Source organism: Schistocerca gregaria, chromosome 2 (genome assembly GCF_023897955.1).
Source record: "Schistocerca gregaria isolate iqSchGreg1 chromosome 2, iqSchGreg1.2, whole genome shotgun sequence".
In the NCBI taxonomy this organism is placed as follows: Eukaryota; Metazoa; Arthropoda; class Insecta; order Orthoptera; family Acrididae; genus Schistocerca; species Schistocerca gregaria.
This window is the reverse complement of record NC_064921.1, coordinates 849,952,705-849,970,942: the sequence shown is the minus strand read 5'-3', so window position 1 is coordinate 849,970,942 and position 18,238 is coordinate 849,952,705. Positions and strand designations below refer to the sequence as shown.

Sequence of the window (18,238 nt, the reverse complement as noted above, 5' to 3'; positions counted from 1 at the left end):
GGCTGGGGCACAGCTTCTGTGAGGGTAGGTTGCTGTCAGAAGTGGCCTTATTTGAAATAAAAATTTCTTTTTAGTTTTAATTCCAGTGTGCTGTCTAAATGTCTACCTTGTTCTTCCATGACGTAGAGGTTCCCACAGACAGAATAGTTTTCATTTACATATTGTTTCGCTTAAAGAAAATATTTTGTAGGTAAAGTATAAGATCAGTCACACTTAAAGCGTCTGAAGTAACGGTACTGGCTATCGCTGTGTAAGAAGTATAGAGTGAATATTGTGATGGTTCCCAGAAGAACTCTTATCATCTCTCAGCCAGAGATAATACGGTGTTTAGAATCCGCGGAGGAATCTGTAATGGAATACGGCTCACCGCGTTGCCGGTGGATCCCGCGCACGTTGGCAGGCGTAGTGAAAGGTTTGTCTAGAGGGTGGGAGGGAAGCCGACCCCTGCTGGGGCGGTAACGAGCGCGTGGTCCGCCCCCGCCGGCAGCAGCCGCCCCCTTTGTCTGCACAGCGGCACCTCGCCACTAATTACTCGCTTGTGTCTGCCACAGAGTTAATTTGCGTCCGGTGTTGCTGTTCTTGGCGTATTCGTGCGAATAGACAACGGCTGTGGAAGGGGGCGGGAGAATCATGCCCACACTGTGCACTGAAGAGGCACGGAAACGGAAAGAATATTTAAAAAAATCTTAGCCAAGTAGGTATTGTTTAAGTTAGGTTTGGCCCTAAACCTAATGAATATCAGTTTCAAACTACAGATTACTGTAACCAGTGACGTTTAATGTATTACATTCCCACTACGCGTTGCGGAGGATTGTACCCCGTCATCGAGAGGAAACACAAGTTTTGTGTGTACGTAGATTGTGGGTAATCAGTGGGACTGCCAGTGGCCACAGGCTCTTCGTTCCAGTCGTACTAATTAACGCCAAAACTATTATCATTTTCAATAGTTTCCTTTCTTCTTATGTTATTAGTACTAGTACTTTGCCAACTGTCAATCCATTTCACTTTCAGCATTTTCCCTCACAACCACGTTTCGGAACTATCAGTTTTTTTCTCTTTCGTTTCGACAGGCCATGATTAGCAGCCATCTAATAATACAGTTCAGATAAAACACGTAACTGTATCTCCTCCTCAGTTCTACCAAAACTCTACTGGCTGTTAACAAATGTTCTACCTTTTACCACACAGCTTCAATTTTCTATCGTAAAACTTCTCAAGTGCCTAAAAGAATTGTAGTGTTCCGAAGTCTTTCCTTCATGTGATATTTTGACCACACCAACTTATTTACAGATTGTCACCACTTTTGTCTTTCCTACATTTTTCCTCATTCGATACTTTCCCTGCTCTCCAGCGTTGATTTTAGTTCTGTTACTGATTAACTCAATACTACTAGGCCATCCGCATACTTAGTTGTCCTTGTCCTTTTTCCTACTGCTAAAAGACCTGTTGCTTTCTGTATTTTTGCACAATAAATAATGAAAAGCTTTGGTTCTACAGCGAATTTGAGATTTTTCTGGCTGTTAAAGAGGCTCTTACTTCAGATATTGTTATTTACAAGTAGATAAAAAAAATGGAATTGTGATTCTGACCTTTTCAGTTTTCAGGAGGATAGTAAAGACAACGCAGTGCAATTTTGTACACGACCATACCTATTACGGCACTGTAGTGAAGCACCAGTTTAATTACTTTATATCGTTAATATGCTACGTAATAGTACTCAAATGTAATGAGACATTTGGACGCAATTCACTAATCGGCCAGTTCTAGAAAATCTCCCTACAATCGCTCGAAACGTTTCGAAGTCATCTTACTGCGGTGGTTCTCAACGATTCTCACACCAGCGGATCAAATAAATAACTGAAGATGACAGCAAAAAGGTGACATTATTTACTGCATCTTCTGAGAGATAGGAAAAGTAAGAATAGCCATAAAATTCTGCTCTGGCAGTGCCATACGAATTAATATTTTGCCGTTAAAGAGTCTATTCTCTCGTCAGTCAGACTGTGTTGTTTGAAAAAATACCGTCATATTTGAATTGTTAGTAACTAGGACACTAGTAATGCGTAGACAATGGTTGAACTCACAACGGAGAGATCATGTCCGTACGTGTGTCACGTAGTATTTGTTGTGCCTGTGACGTTATCGTGCCAGTGTAGGAGCATGCGCGTGACTGATACGAATTAGCTTATATAAAGTTACAAACTGAAAGGCGTTTAGCTAGAACATTGATTCAGGTGTCATTGGGAAGAGCTTGTAGAGGGCTAAAAGGACGCAAAATGAGTCAATAAAAATGTTCACCGGAATATGTCAAAATTAAAAACTACTAAATAAAGACGTCGTCTCATGTAGCTAATTAAAACATTTGAGAGTACAGAAAGCGTAAGGTACAAGAAAACTCGCGTCGAAAGTAATCAAAATAGCCTAAAAAATCCAGAGGCGAGCGAATGTGAGAGCTATTGCGACGTCGAAGAGAAAACGAAAACAACGGTGCAAAGCGCTTACGTAGGTGGCCTATCGGGTTGTTGACGCTGTTCAATACATTCATTATATTACAGAGAGTGATGATTAAGTTAGATATTATCACGAAAAACTTGTTACAATTTATATCAAAGTTTTCGTGAAAAACCTAAGTCGCGGATCCGAACTGCGCATCCATAAATTGTGTAGACAGGTGCATCCTACATGCTAAACGGCTGTGAGAGCTACATAGAGTTTAGGTTTTGAATCGCGTAGCCTTTTGAGCGCCATTTGTGCGCCGCGGCGAGGCGGCCGCCATTGTAAGGACGGGACGCTGGCTTCTACTCATTTGCCGCAAAGTATTATTGGCCTATAGTTTACGGCGCGTCCAGTCACAACATCTGGATTTATAGCCGCCTAAAAATAAGACATTATTTTAAACGGCCCCTGTCTGGAGCCGGGTGTGCGTGCCAAATATTCTGTAGTGTTTACCCAGCAATTTGTCGTCGCTTGGAGCTCTTAATAGGCGAATCATGCTATGTACTAGACCCAGCTGCCATTCACAAGTTAGCCGCGAAACAAATTTTGTTTATGAAGTTACGTTTACAGTGATGAGTTAGTGAATTAGTCACATCCCCTAAGTAGCATATGGGAGGTCCTCTCAGTCTAATTTAGCTGACAACTTATCGTGAGAGGGCACGCGTGTCTGAAGATAGCGTGCGCCACAATGCAATGACATTGGCGTATAGTGTACCACAGGGATCAATGGTAGGTCCACTTCTATTTAAGCAACTTTTCAGATATCAACTGTTCATCTCGGACTTAAAACTGCACGATTCCTCATGCGAAAGTTACATAAGGTAAAAATTCTAGGAAAATCCACACACATGGTGACGCAATTGAGCCTGTACAGATAGTGGTATCTAGCTGTTTGTAAAGATAAGGGTAATAAGTGACAAATAATAAGAAAGGAAACTTGGCAATGAGTCAGAACCAACTCTTGGGGTGGAAGATAAAACTTTAAACGTTCCACCGATAACGAGGTCAGTAGTGACTGAGCGCAGGCTCGATAGAACAAGGTGAGAAATCGGCTGTGTGCTTTTCGGAACAACTATCCCGGCATTCGTCTTAATCGGTGTAGGGAAACCGTGGGAAACGAAAATCTGGATGACCGGACAGGGATTTGAATCTCACTTCACTTGAGTGCGAGTCAACGCCTTACCACTTGGCCATAATCGGTAACGAGGTAGTGAGGATGTTAAAGTGTTATCGACTCAAATTTAGGGAATCCAGAAGTTAAGTTTCGAGCTGTCGGTGGAATACCGAGATACCGTGCTAAGTGACGCTGGTGAGACTAGACGCTGCAGAAGTTCTGAAGCTGTCGTGTAAGGCCATAATAGTTATAATTTAATTAGTAAATAGTCTGTGACATTGAAAATTTTTATCTATTGCACATCTCTGAAAAACAGAAATTTGCCAAAGTGACTGGTCGTAAAACACTTGAATGGCCTGCGCAGAAATTTTATGTGCCGTATGGTTGTTAGCCGCGCGTACCGTATGCCGCAGTGAATATACTGCAATGAAACTCAGTGAAATAAAAGTTACTAATTTATTGAATATACATTTTTACTTACAAATTTTCACATTAAATGTTGAAAGCGTCTCCCCTGTTGTTGGATACCCAATTCAATACGTCTAATCATGTTTCCAAACACAAGCTATAACATTTCTTCTGTAACAGAAGCAGTGAAAGTGAATGTTGCAGTTTTCAATTAGATGGATTTTGGACGGTTTTTATAGACAGTTGCTTTCACTGCACCCCAGAAGAAAGTCAGGTGGTGTTATGCCAGGCGATCGGGGAGGCCAAAGTCTCTGTGAAATTATGCCATCACCAAAAACATCAGCAAGCAGAGACAGTGAAGCGCGAGCTGTATGCGCGGTTGCACCATATTGTTGAAAATAACCGTTCAGTGTTTCACTTAACACAAGTTCTCCTATGAGTGGGTGCAAAATATCACTGCAGTATCATTGAGCGTTTATTGTTTCGTTGAAAAATATGGGACCCACCAGCCGACGTCTAGAAACTGCAATCCAAACCCCTATTTTCACAGAATGAAGTGGTTCCTCATGAATACACAATGGATTTGCAGTAGTCCACATACGAGAAACCGGATAAATGAAACCACGCCTCATCAGTGAAAAACGTTTCATTAAGAATGTCTCTTCCATTTTGTTGAGCGAAATTTTTGAACCATTGACAGTAATGCAGTCTCTTGCCATGATAAGTATTTTTCAGTTCTTGCACGACTGTCACTTCGTATGGGAAAAGATCCTTACAGCTGTGTGGGCCGTTCCGACACCAACATCGATTTCCTGGGAGAGTTTTCTTACTGACGTGTTCGGACTCGTAGACGTTTTATCGGAAACATTGAGTAATTTCTCCTCAGACAAAACGCTAGGACGGCCACTTCATAGTGCATCTGTTACTGAACCCGTACTACGAAATTTGTTAATCAAATCTCGCACAGTATTGCGATGTGTGTGTGTTGTCTCCGGGAAAACTGAATTAAATTTTTGACGAGCTGAAACCGTGTATTTACCGCCAGCGTTGAACACTTGTTCGACTAAAAACACACGTTCTTCAATGGTTAGCATTTTAACAGTGACAAAAACGAAGCAAACGAACAAAGGGAGTAAACTAAAACGTTTCACGTCAACACGTAACGACACACCAACGATACTACTGCCGCTGGCTGAGGTAAACGAACAGTGGAATGTTGGGAGAGTCCACTTGAAGGGAAGTAACCCAGGCAGGCGGACAATAGTACGGCACGCGCGGCTAACAATCATAGGACCTGCGTTTGTTTACTGTTTCTGTTTGTGCCCATATTTACTTTCGAACCTTGGCATCACGCATGGTAAATACAGTTTCTTCATACGTAGACTCGAGATAGTCGTGAACTTAACTCACTTACGATAATAAATATTCGTGGAGATGCCCAGAAATGTAAAGCAGTGTCGCAGTTCTAGCAGCGGAAGGCTGTAAGGTTATAGCAAGTTGTAGTGGTGCCAGTATCCGCCCCCTGTGGAACCTCATCTCGAGCTGTCCCGTTACGAGTTGCTCTGCGTGAACATGGAGCCTGTGCCGTTAAGTGAGCGCCCTGGGTCGTAGAGAATTGCGACGCCGCGCCGCCTCGTGTCGTGTCGTTGCGTTAGGGTCTGCTGACAGCCTGGTGCTGGTTGTTCAGGGCAGCGGAACTGTAACGTGCATTGTTCCAGCTCCCGTGTCGGTGTGGGTTACGTGCCCTACGCGCCGGGTGTCACTTACACAGCCGTCACTGACGCCCTCCGCGAGTTAAGTCTTTTCTTTCTGACTAATAAGCAGTTTTGCACATAACTCGTTCGTACAGGAGAAATTTCCAGCTATGTTAAGAGTATTAATGGTACGCTACTTTTCACTTTCATGTCGATGAAATATTTTGGTTTAACGTAATGTTGTAAAGTGAAATGAAACGAATAAGTCAGGTCTGTGGTGTTTTCGTTTGTAGGGAGAGTTTTTGGCTCTTTCGCGAGTTTTCTGTGATTAGGTGTGATATTCGGTCTGTAAGGCAGAAATTCGGAAAAAAAATTAAGATAATTTGCCAATGTGTGGAGATACGGTATTGTTGGTCTAGGATGTTCGATGTCTGTCTGTTTTTCAGGATACGAGTGATGAGTTGCACTGGCGTCTAATAGTACTACTTTCCTCGGATTCCAGAAGTCATCTAAGAGACGGAGCGAGAAACACTGTTTCAGCTACTATCCTTGTGAATTGTGCTAACTCGTTCCTTGAATTTGCTGAATTTTAAGGATCTAGATCACCGATAGAGCTCCACATAGAGATGACACACCCTTGTTTCATAACGTCCCGTTGTGAGTAAAGGTTTTCTCCGTCTCTCTAGTATGGATCGAAAGCTGCACGTGTCGCACGGGTAAATTCCGTCGGCATCACGCCATCTTGCGTTGAGGAAACGAATATCTGACAATAATTCGCAGGGGACGAGATTGTTTAATTTCACGTCGTTACAACTGCCATACGAAGTCAGTCAGTATGGGTAACGGCGGCTGCACACAATAGTATTATATTTACGTAGTTTTGTGCAAGTCCAAGCTAACTGTTGTATTTCCTAGCCTCTGACCCTTACTTTTGAAATGCTGCGTAAGGGATAATACCGTCAGGAGATTGGTTTCAGCAGGGTTTTTGTGGAGTGTAGTGAACTCAGTGTTCCGTGTTCGTGTACCACTCTAGTACAAAATTTTGGATGTGAAAGTAACATTCCGTCAGCGCTTTGACGAATATACGAGTAGATACACACATTAAAAACAGAAAGAGACCATTGATGTTCCACAATAATATTTATTTGTGGAATGGCTTCAGGCTTCTTAGGCCAACCTCCGACAACTTAATGCTGCGAAACAGGTAGTTCACAAATCATCAATAGTTAAAACTATACAAACGTGGTTTTCCCAAATATATGTGACTATTTTACAACTATATATATACGAAAAACACACAAATGCTAACTGGCCACATGCAATAGCCCAGTGTTTCAAGAAAACGGGCGAAGACTACAAGGAATTAAAACATCAGACAGAATTAGTCATGGGCGAGAACGACCTGTTATAAGGAAGTCAGGAAATTTAACCTATGAAAATGAGTATCAAACAACATGATCCCCCCATGACATTTTAGAGGAGTTCCGCTCACCTTTTAGGCGAATATTCCTGAAGGCACACCCTCCTCAAATTCAAAATAAAAATAAACCAATCCGAAGGAAACCAATATAGAAAACAGACAATAAATTAAAAATTCTTCCTTTCTCTGTACCTACATATAAGCGATGTCCAGACAGAAGAACCAGACATATGGCTGAAAAGAGCGTAAGATCTCTCACCAGCTAACTCTTCTCTCCCCCTCTCCCCCTCTAGAAAGAAAATGAAGGATTTTAAATATTTACGAAGGCTGTTAGGAATTTAAGGTTCGATAGATCGCGCAGTGGAAATGACTGTGAAAATCCGATGAAACTTTGCACAGATGTGTTGAGCGGTGTGTCTGGTGTGCCTGTTGATCGCACGACATTCCCCCGATGCAGTGTTGTTATTGCTGCCGTTCTGACAAACCAAGTTTATTTGCAGTGCACGGTCATTCTTCTCAACAGCCACTGGGTTTCGTACAGCAAACGTAACCAACTTTACACCGACAGTCACTTCGCACAAGAAATATACGCGCCTCGCCAAGCAACAAACAGGATACAAGTAGTGACGTCAAAACAGGAAACATTTCACATTCTGACTACTTGCAGCGCCAAATTCTCACATGGTAGCAGGAAGTGGAAATATTTTTTTCAGCATACTCAACGAGCGCTCCGAATGACGAACATACCTACGATGTTTCAGCGTACTGCCATTTATACAGCCCGCACTGCAGCGCTAAGAGCACCGTCAGTTTGATGTAACCAACCGGTACTTCCTGTTGACGTTTGTGTTCACGGGAAATAACAGCGGTCGCACGATTAATCCTTGGAGGGCACCCGATGTTGCTTGAGGTGCCTATCGACTCCCACGACTGGCGTCACTTGATTGTGCCGATCGCGCGGAGAATGTCGGGAGCGGCGACTACGTACTGTAGAGAAGTAACTGGAAGATGAAGCAAACTGTTGCAGGCAAAACAGTGAGCACACAAAGGTGTCGAGAAAATTGTGTCTCCCGCCAAGTATGGGTGTCCCCTCAGAGATTACGCTTGATTTCACGCAGCCCACACAACGTAACTGTCATGGGTTTCCTTCTCCAGAACAACTTTCGGCCACACGCAAGGGCAGTGAGGACATACCTGGAGCGTTTTCGATGGCAAGTTCTTGATCACTCACGATACAGCCCTGCCTTGGCTCCCTCTGATGTTCATCTGTGCTCACATGAACGAAGACAACATTTTGACATCTACATCCATACTCCGCAAGCCATCTGACGGTGTGTGGCGGAGGGTACCCTGAGTACCTCTATTCCAGTCTATTGTTCGTGGAAAGGAGTATTGTCGGTATGCTTCTGTGTGGGCTCTAATCTCTCTGATTTTATCCTCATGGTCTCTTCGCGAGATATACGTAGGAGGGAACAATATACTGCTTGACTCTTCGGTGAAGGTATGTTCTCGAAACTTTAACAAAAGCCCGTACCGAGCTACTGAGCGTCTCTCCTGCAGAGTCTTCCACTGCAGTTTATCTATCATCTCCGTAACGCTTTCGCGATTACTAAATAATCCTGTAACGAAGCGCGCTGCTCTCCGTTGGATCTTCTCTCTCTCTTCTGTCAACCCTATCTGGTACGGATCCCACACTGCTGAGCAATATTCAAGCAGTGGGCGAACAAGCGTACTGTAACCTACTTCGATTTCGGATTGCATTTCCTTAGGCTTCTTTCAATGAATCTCAGACTGGCATCTGTTTTACCAACGATCAAGTTTATATGATCATTTCATTTTAAATCACTCCTAATGGGTACTCCCAGATAATTCAATTCATAGATTTAACTGCTTCCAGTTGCTGACCTGCTATTTGATAGATAAATAAGTGATCTATCTTTCTATGTATTCGCAGCACATTACACTTGTCTACATTGAGATTCAGTTGCCATTCCCTGCACCATTTGTCAATTCGTTGCAGATGCTCCTGCATTTCAGTACAATTTTCCATTGTTACAACCTCTTGATATACCACAGGATCAGCCGCAAAAAGCCCAGTGAACTTCCGATGTAACGCACAAGCTGATTTATGTATATTGTGAATAGTAACGGTGCTACGACACTCCCCTGCGGCACACCTTAAATCACTCTTACTTCGGAAGACTTCTCTCCATTGAGAATGACATGCTGCGTTCTGTTATCTAGGAACTCTTCAATCCAATCACACAATTGGTCTGATAGTCCATATGCTCTTACTTTGTTCATTAAACGACTGCGGGGAACTGTATCGAATGCCTTGCGGAAGTCAAAAAACACGGCAGCTACCTGTGAACCCGTGTCTATGGCGCTCGGAGTCTCGGACGAATAGCGCGAGTTGGGTTTCGCAAGGCCGTCTTTTCCGAAACCCATGCTGATTCCCACAGAGTAGATTTCTAATCTCCAGAAAAGTCATTACACTCGAACATAATACGTGTTCCAAAATTCTACAACTGATGGACGTTAGAGATATAGGTCTATAGTTCTGCACATCTGTTCGACGTCCCTTCTTGAACAGCAGACCGGCACAATGCATGGACAGCTGCATTGTGAGACGAGGATATATTTCAAAGTTGGTACAAAGCTACGACGAATGTCAAAGTCGGAGCTGCGACTATGTACTGTTGCGGATTAAAGTTTTTGTTTTTTCGCCGTGGTTTAAATTTCGCGACCGATCGAAACTTACTTTACGAATACCCCCGTAAAAAAAGAGCTGTAAACCGGCTTGTGTAGTTAAATGTAGATGAGGGTGGAAGGGAGGCAGTGCTGAACGGCCTTGTAAATGTAATTGCGCTGAATAGCCGCCGCGTCGAAGCGCTCTGGGAGCAGCCAGACGAGCCACCTGGCTTCCTGGGCGGCGCTGGAGGCGCCCTGAGTCACACGGCGGGAGACGCAGGCCGGCGGGCTCTCACGGAAGACGCCAAGGCCGCGGCGACTACCGCTGCAGTTGCCGCGCGCTTATCGGCACAGTTAGGCGTCGCGTGCCGTGCGAAACAGGACGCCGCTCCGTTACGCCGCCTCCGCGGCCAAGGATTCGCGGGTGACGTCAGGGGCTTCGAAGTGCTCAGGCGGTCCACTGATGGCGCAGCCGTGTACGCTCTCACTGGCAACCGGCACAGTCAAACGACTCCAGTCCTGAGAGTTGGTCAGTACCTCAAGCACCATCGGGTGCCCTCCAAGGAGTAATCGTGCGACCGATGCAATTTCCCGTGTACACCAACGCCAACAGAAAGTACCGCTGGCCATTAAAATTACTACACCACGAAGATGACGTACTACAGGAAGAAGATGCTGTGATATGCAAATGATTAACTTTTCAGAGCATTCACACAATGTTGGCGCCGGTGGCGACACCTACAACGTGCTGACATGAGGAAAGATTCCAACCGATTTCTCACACACAAACAGCAGTTGAGCGGCATCGCCTGGTCAAGCGTTGTTCTGATGCCTCGTGTAAAGGACGAGAAATGCGTACCATCACGTTTCCGACTTTGATAAATGCCGGATTGTGGCCTATCGCGATTGGGGTTTATCGTATCGCGACATTGATGCTCTCGTTGGTCGAGATCCAATGGCTGTTTACAGAATATGGAATCGGTCGGTTCAGGAGGGTAATACGGAACGCCGTGCTGGATCCCAACGGCCTCGTATCGCTAGCAGTCGAGATGGCACGCATCTTATCCGCACGGCTGTAACGCATCGTGCAGCCACGTCTCGATCCCTGAGTCAACAGATGGGGACGTTTGCAAGACGACAACCATCTGCACGAACAGTTCGACGACGTTTGCAGCAGCATGGACTATCAGCTCGGAGACCATGGCTGCGGGTACCCTTGACGCTGCATCAGAAACAGGAGCGCTTGCGATGGTGTACTCAACGATGAACCTGGGTGCACGAACGGCAAAACGTTATTTTGTCGGATGAATCTAGGTTCTGTTTATAGCATGATGATGGTCGCATCCGTGTTTGGTGACGTCGTGGTGAACGCACATTGGAAGCGTGTATTCGTCATCGCCAAAGTGGTGTATCACCTGGCGTGATGGTATGGAGTGCCATTGGTTACTCGTCTCGGTCACCTCTTGTTCGCACTGACGGCACTTCGAATAGTGGACGTTACAGATCAGATGTGTTACGACCCGTGGCTCTACCCTTCATTTGATCCCTGCGAAACCCTACATTTCAGCAGGATAATGCACGACCGCATGTTGCAGGTCATCTACGGGGCTTTCTGGATGCAGAAAATTTTGGAATGCTGCTCTGGCTAGCACGTTCTCCAGATCTCTCACCAACTGTAAACGTCTGGTCAATGGTGGCCGAGCAACTGTCTCGCTACAATACGCCAGTCACTACTCTTGATGAACTGTGGTATCGTGTTGAAGCTGCATGGCCAGCTGTACCTGTACACGCCATCCGAGCTCTGTTTGACTCAATGCCCAGGCGTATCAAGGCCGTTATTACGGCCATAGGTAGTTGTTCTGAATACTGATTTTTCAGGATCTATGCACCCAAATTGCGTGAAAATGTAATCGCATATCAGTTCTACTTAAATATATTTGTCCAATGAATACCCTTTTATCATCTGCATTTCTTCTTGGTGTAGCAATTTTAATGGCCAGTAGTGTATCGACGATGTTTCAGCGTCCTGCGATGTGTACACCCGCACTACAGCACTCTGAACACCATCAGTTTAATAATAACCACCTGGTAGTAAACATAAGGGGAATACTTTAGCGAAAGTGGCTGAAAGCGAATAAAAATTATTTAAAAAAACCGAAATGTGTCTGTTGTACTAACGTTATCCCTCCTATGTCTGCAAAACTCTGTATACACAATCGATGTTCGAAGATTGCCAAATCTAAACACTACGGTAGCACAAGCTGTGAAACAATGCAGTGTATCAGAAAGTCATAACCAACTGGTTCAAAGGGCCACAAGTGTGGTAATATTTGGCAATAATATAAACACTCGCTTCCAAGCGTTACTATACAGGATGACCGTTAATTGTGTGGCTAATTACAAAAATTGTATTTCTAAGGAATCATGCTCTATACAGCGATTTGTCGGAAAGCGTAGCTTAACTTAATTTTTTTGTAGATGCACTTCCCCATGTACTGCACTATTCCATATACTTCGTCTCGAAATCTCTGCCCACCTCGCTTCCGTCCCAGTATCTCATATTCGTGCCGTAAGAGTTCGCACTTGAGGAACTGGTGTAATGAGCCCTTTATCCATAACGTAACACCGCAAAAGAATTCAAAAAGGGCTATTTTTGAGGAACGTGGCGGTGATGACGGGCCGTCTCTACCGTAAAGTTTTTGTCCAAGAACTGGCAATATGATGGTGCACCATCTTGCTGAAAATCTAACCATAGCTGAAATTCCTGTACCCTTGCATAAAAACTGCACAAGTTAAGCTACCATTTGTAAAAGCTGCGTAAACGTGTGGAAATGTATGGGTAAAAATCTTTCAGCTTAACTACCATTTACAACAAACCACATACCTGTATTTAGCTCAGGTCCTTAGAAATAAATTTTAGTAATCACGTTTCTTACCCAGTAACACTTGCGGAGTGATGTTTCCGAAATAGCAATGTTGTACGTTCATCCCTTATTAGTCATCGAAGTGTAGATTTGCAGTTTCGATGAAATGATTAAAATGCAGCAGAATGGAGAAGTATGGAAATGTGATAAAAGCGACATTTGCACATGATACGCCACGTTCGTTGTAACCGCAATCAAGTAGTCCAGTTACAAATAGCCACGGTGGGAAGATTATGTTGCAGGAATATCAGTTTGGTAACCAGATATTTGCCACTAATTGCTGTTTATCTCGCTGCAGAACGTTACTTGTAGATCAGAGTAAAAACGGATCATGAAACGTCGATCGACTGTAACGTGACCTCCGGTTTGTCGATTTGCAATCGTACAAAATCAACGAAACTCCAACATAGTTATGTCTAAAAATGGTCTGTTACCCGATATTGTTTGACGGCTTCTGTAGTACTTCAGCGAAAGTGGCTGAAACTGAATAAAAATGATTTTAATATACCCGAGATGTGCCTGTTAACGCTCAAACCTATTGAACCCAAGCGCAGAGTTTTACAGATAAATCGTTTTGATGAACAGGGATTTCTCCGTAATTGAATGTTTTTTGTTCGGTTTTACCCGTCGGAGCTGGGGTACTTATCATGTCACTGTCGTGTCCGCAGAACATCTGATTAGCACTAGCACCGACATAAAATCTTTGCTAAAAAATAATCGTTTACCATATAAAACAATCTGACAATCCGAACATTGTTTTTGCTGTGTGGTGGCCTGCTGCTGCTATGGGGCGTATGAATCTCGATGTGGAGGTGAAGTGACCCCTCACTTTTGACAGCAAATTTGCTCTTACCATCCCGAGTAAAAGACAAAAGGTTGGAAAAATCACCGTTGCACACAGTTTTATTAATCCGTTCACTACACAGCCAGTTTCAGTCGTAAACATACCATCTTCAGGTGTATTGTGACGTAATCGGGTGTGCGACAGTCCGTAACCACTCTCGAGCATCATGTTACAAACCAACATCTCCATTCAGAAATCACACATCTGATTACGATATCACAATACGCCTGAAGATGGTCTGGTTGTGTAATAAAGTGGTCAATACAGCTGTCTGCAACCAAGATTTTTCAATAATTTTTAGAAGTGTGTCATCGCCTCCTGACAATTTAAATGTATAGTTACGGTTAACTTCACCGGAATCTTTATAAACAAAATTTAAAGGATTTAGATTTTATTTCATAACTGATTTCTATCTTCCAGATCATCTTGAGGTACAAAAACAAGTTTATGTATTGAATATGTGGGTGAAGTTCCTTAAAATCACGTTTGAACGAAACCCTCACATTATATGTATTTGTGGGCAAGGCGATCTACTCTAGATTCGTGTCCTAATACCAACTGAACAAAGTAGGGTAAAGTGTCTAAAATCATTAAGGATTACGGATCACACATCCAGTAATCTCAATAGCGAAACTGCTACTAGCAAATCGAATTGACATGTAGAGTAGTAGTGTGAATAGTGTGTCGAGGGACGGCATAAAGGTGAAAATACTAAGAGAACAAAAACGCTGGCAAAATGTGTGGTTTTGTATTTGCACTGTTAAGAGAGGAACATTTCTGGGATTAATAATTTTTTTTCTTGCGGTAAAGCTCACGCCCCGCGTGGTTTCTTCGCGTGAAAATTGTCAATATTTCACCCTCTGCTATACACGATGCGGCGCATAGGGGGACACGAATGATGGTATTGTCCTCGCGGGTTTAGGAAGGCCGGCGGTGGGTGATGAGCTGGCAGCAGTCAGAGGGGAGGGGTCGCAACAGCCTCAGAGGGTAGCGCCCACACAGCCACGCCCGATTACTCACCCCGCTGAGCGGACCTCTGCTGACCAGTGAGCGGCGCTGACAGTTCTCCGCGTCGCACTCCGTCGCTTCCGCCGTTACTCTAGGCTGCTGACTGACAGTCTCACAGGCCGCCGCAGTCCTCTAGGAAGCCGCATCTCCCCAAAAGCGCACAGCATTCCACCCCCCCCCCCCCCCTCCCCTGTGTTGACAATAAATCTGACCGCATTCACCATAGAGGAAAGAAAAGGGTTCACGATTAATTTTACAAAATACTTCATAAATTTAAGTTTATGGAAGTCACTTTGGAGTAACAAAAATAAATTTGGCAGCTGTGTACTCTTGACCTTACAAGGATGTTACGCGATCGTTTATGCTGCAACATCGCAGCATTCACATCACTGCCGGGGCTCGACAGTAATGTAACAACCCCACAGAGTCTTGCCAGCGCATTTAAGCTACATAATAGCTGTTCGCTAGGGAGAGGGTGCCCTCTGACGTGCGACGATCTCATGCAATTTTCTGGCTGTAGTTGGCAGCTTGAAGGTCACTCCAGTCGTGCCATTGTTGGCAGCTGTTGGTTCCGTGGGCACCATATACAGACAGTATATTTCATTGTAAGGCTTGGAAACAATTTCGTTGCAAAGTAGCTATTTTACTGTTATGTATTGGCAGTAAACGTTTTTGTACAATTTACTCAATCAAACTGAAGGGTTTAATGTCCAAAACTTAAGCGTAAACCGTATGAAAACATATTTTACCTTGCGAATTCTAAATGAAATTGAGGAGACATGGCCGGCCGGGGTGGCCGAGCGGTTCTAGGCGCTACAGTCTGGAACCGCGCGACCGCTACGGTCGCAGTTTCGAATCCTGCCTCGGGCATGGATGTGTGTGATGTCCTAAGTTTAGTTAGGTTTAAGTAGTTCTAAGTTCTAGGGGACTGATTACCTCAGAAAAGTCCCATAGTGCTCAGAGCCATTTGAACCATTTTTTTTGACGAGACATGGCTATATGGCTTCAGACTGCTGTTACCGAAACAGTACAACACTAACACAAACATCAGTAAAGTTGCAAACTGTATGAAACTAAATTGGACACTCTTAATTGCTCCCATTCTCGCCTCTCACTTACCTTCCATGATGTTTTTGTATGGAACATATAACTGACAGCAGAATTATTGCTGCGCGAAATGTCATTGTGAGTTCGACCATTTCTTCAGACACTGTGTAGGAGGCAGCAAAAGGACCGAATCAGCGAATTTTCAAAATTGGTTTTCTGAGTAAAAGATACATTTTATTGTCTGTTGTTAGCGAGTTTCCACCATCTCTGTTAAAATCTCTCGTAAGCCAATGAACTGTTCTGTACGAAATGCCGACTCACATATCACGAAAGGTCTTATTAAATAAATTATGCAAGGTCATCTTCATTTCCTTCGTAGATCAAGAATTCGAATGAGAAGTAGTTTGTTACTTCTGCCCCCTTTCGCCCCTTTACCTCCTTCCTTATCTTCTCACTCCCGTTCCTGGTTCCCTCGCGCCCTTTCTGCTTCCGTCACGCCCTTTCTCCGCCCCTTCTGCTACCTCATGTCTTTCCACCCAAACTACCAACTTCTTTACCTCACACACTCCCTTTCTTGATCGTTTCATTCCGTCCTCCGAGTGTTCCGTACTTAATTATCTCCTCTCTCGCATCCGTACTTCGTCTCCTCACTTGTGCGCTCTCTCTCTCTCTCTCTCTCTCTCTCTCTCTCTCTCTCTCTCTCTCTCTCTCTCTCACACACACACACACACACACACACACACACACACACACACACAGTAGTTATCGGCTAACAGAATTCCCACATTTCTCCTACCTGGATGATAAACATGCTGCCTACTTCTGCAGCTATCGGCCAGACAGAGGTGTGTGACCCGGACATAGATGCAGCCCCTGGAATGTCCAGACGCCTGGTATTCCGTGGCCTGCCGCTGCCGTGCTTTGCTCTGCTGTCACTCTGCTAAGAATAGCCGCCCCTGTAACCAGACAGCCCGCCGAGCGAGCAAGCGAACTAGCTAGCTGCTAGCTGGAGTCTCGTCCATACTAGCTCCACCCTGGCACGTCCCCACTTTGTGTTCCCTCCCTCAGCAAGGTGGTTGCAGGGGAGCACGCAGCATCGTCATCGCCAAGACCGGCCATTCCAGGGCTATAAAACTGTGCTGTTAAATTCCGATAGCATCGTACAACACTGTCAATAATAAAAGAAAATTAGAGGCTGAGTGGAAGGGGGGGGGGGCGGAAACGCCTTAAAATACTAGAGGTTGACCTTAGCAAAGTTAAATGTGATTGTGTCTGAAAAACAACGGGCATGAGTAGCAGTCACAATCGCTCCACACGGATGTCCTACTTTCTCTTACCTAATAGACAGCCAGTCACGGAATTACATCTAAAGACGAAAGATAAGTATTTCCTTCATGGCGTGGTCAGCAGACGTAGCAGTTGTTCACAGGGATGTAACCGCTTTAGGAAATTGTTACAAACTGCAGAATGACGTGAAGCTGACAGTCATGCTGAAGTAACTATCGTTAAGCCGCACGAAAAATTGTCTGCCCAGAAACGCGCACAGGCATAGACGCGTCAGTGTTAAGGACGTTGTGGCAGTTCTAAAACATAGAATTCATAGTAATGTCTTTTACGTTTTCTCCCCAATGATGTAAAACAATGTTGTCGTGGCTGCGGCGGCTGTTCTCTCTTCCTGTTGGTTTCCTCTCCGAAAAGCTGAATTTTAAAATGTAAGGCCTCGTCGCATCGGGAGAAGGAAATTCGGACGTAGCTCTGTAGTAGAATGAGAAACTTCAGATTTCCACATGGGCCTATTAGAACTTTCACATAACAGAATACGGAGACAACTCTACTACATGTCTTTCTCGTACCAGCTCAGTAGACTAACACCTGCTATTTTTGCTCTTCAGTTTTCTGTCAACGTAGATATAATCACACATCCCTACTATATGGAGACGGCGCGGATATATATTTTTATGTGTGGGCCATTTCAGGAGCCTACACATGCGTAAAATGTAATGTAATGCACTCAAATGAACAAAATTATTCGATGTAGTTTCATTACACGATGAACGACAACGTGTTTGGTCAGTCACGACAGTCAAGCATTGTTGAGTATCTCTCAGGAACAGTTTAAAGCGGCACAGCGAACACCTGAAACCATGAAGACGAGGATACTGATTCAGAGCAATTTCCGAATTTACAGGAAATAGAATTCACGCATGAGACAGTAGCGTACAAAACCCTCGATCAATTCCTGGGTATTGCTGGACGGTCTGGGGCCCGTAAACGGAAGAGATAAGATTCAAAGAAAAGGGGTGCGTTTCGTCGCAGTTTAAGAATCTTCAGACGTCCCAATATCTCTAATATTAACAACTTCTTCATTAAGCTGGATTAAAGTTCCCCAAGTTTATAGGTCCTTCGCAAAACACTATTAATAACACGGAGTTTTTTTTCGACATTTTGACGATACTATTTTTAAATCGTGTTATAACTTCTGTGTTATTAGCTGCGATTCAAAATTGTAATCACCGAATAGAACAAGTTGTTCTCATGTTTAAAATTTAACCTTCAGAATAAAGATATTGAAACATGATCCTGAAAGTGTTC

The 18,238-nt window shown here is 44.1% G+C and overlaps 2 protein-coding genes across 3 annotated transcripts in view; both read left to right on the top strand.

Moving 5' to 3' along the window:
- LOC126336007 (translation initiation factor IF-2-like) overlaps nt 1-10,393 on the top strand; it is an 82,035-nt gene extending 71,642 nt beyond the window's left edge. The window contains exon 6 of the mRNA XM_049999485.1: nt 9,941-10,393. Within this exon, the coding sequence (XP_049855442.1) occupies nt 9,941-10,393 (453 nt within the window). The remainder of the gene's footprint in view (nt 1-9,940) is intronic.
- LOC126335219 (protein rhomboid) overlaps nt 1-18,238 on the top strand; it is a 278,300-nt gene that overhangs the window by 152,917 nt on the left and 107,145 nt on the right. The gene's annotated exons all lie outside the window — the stretch shown is intronic.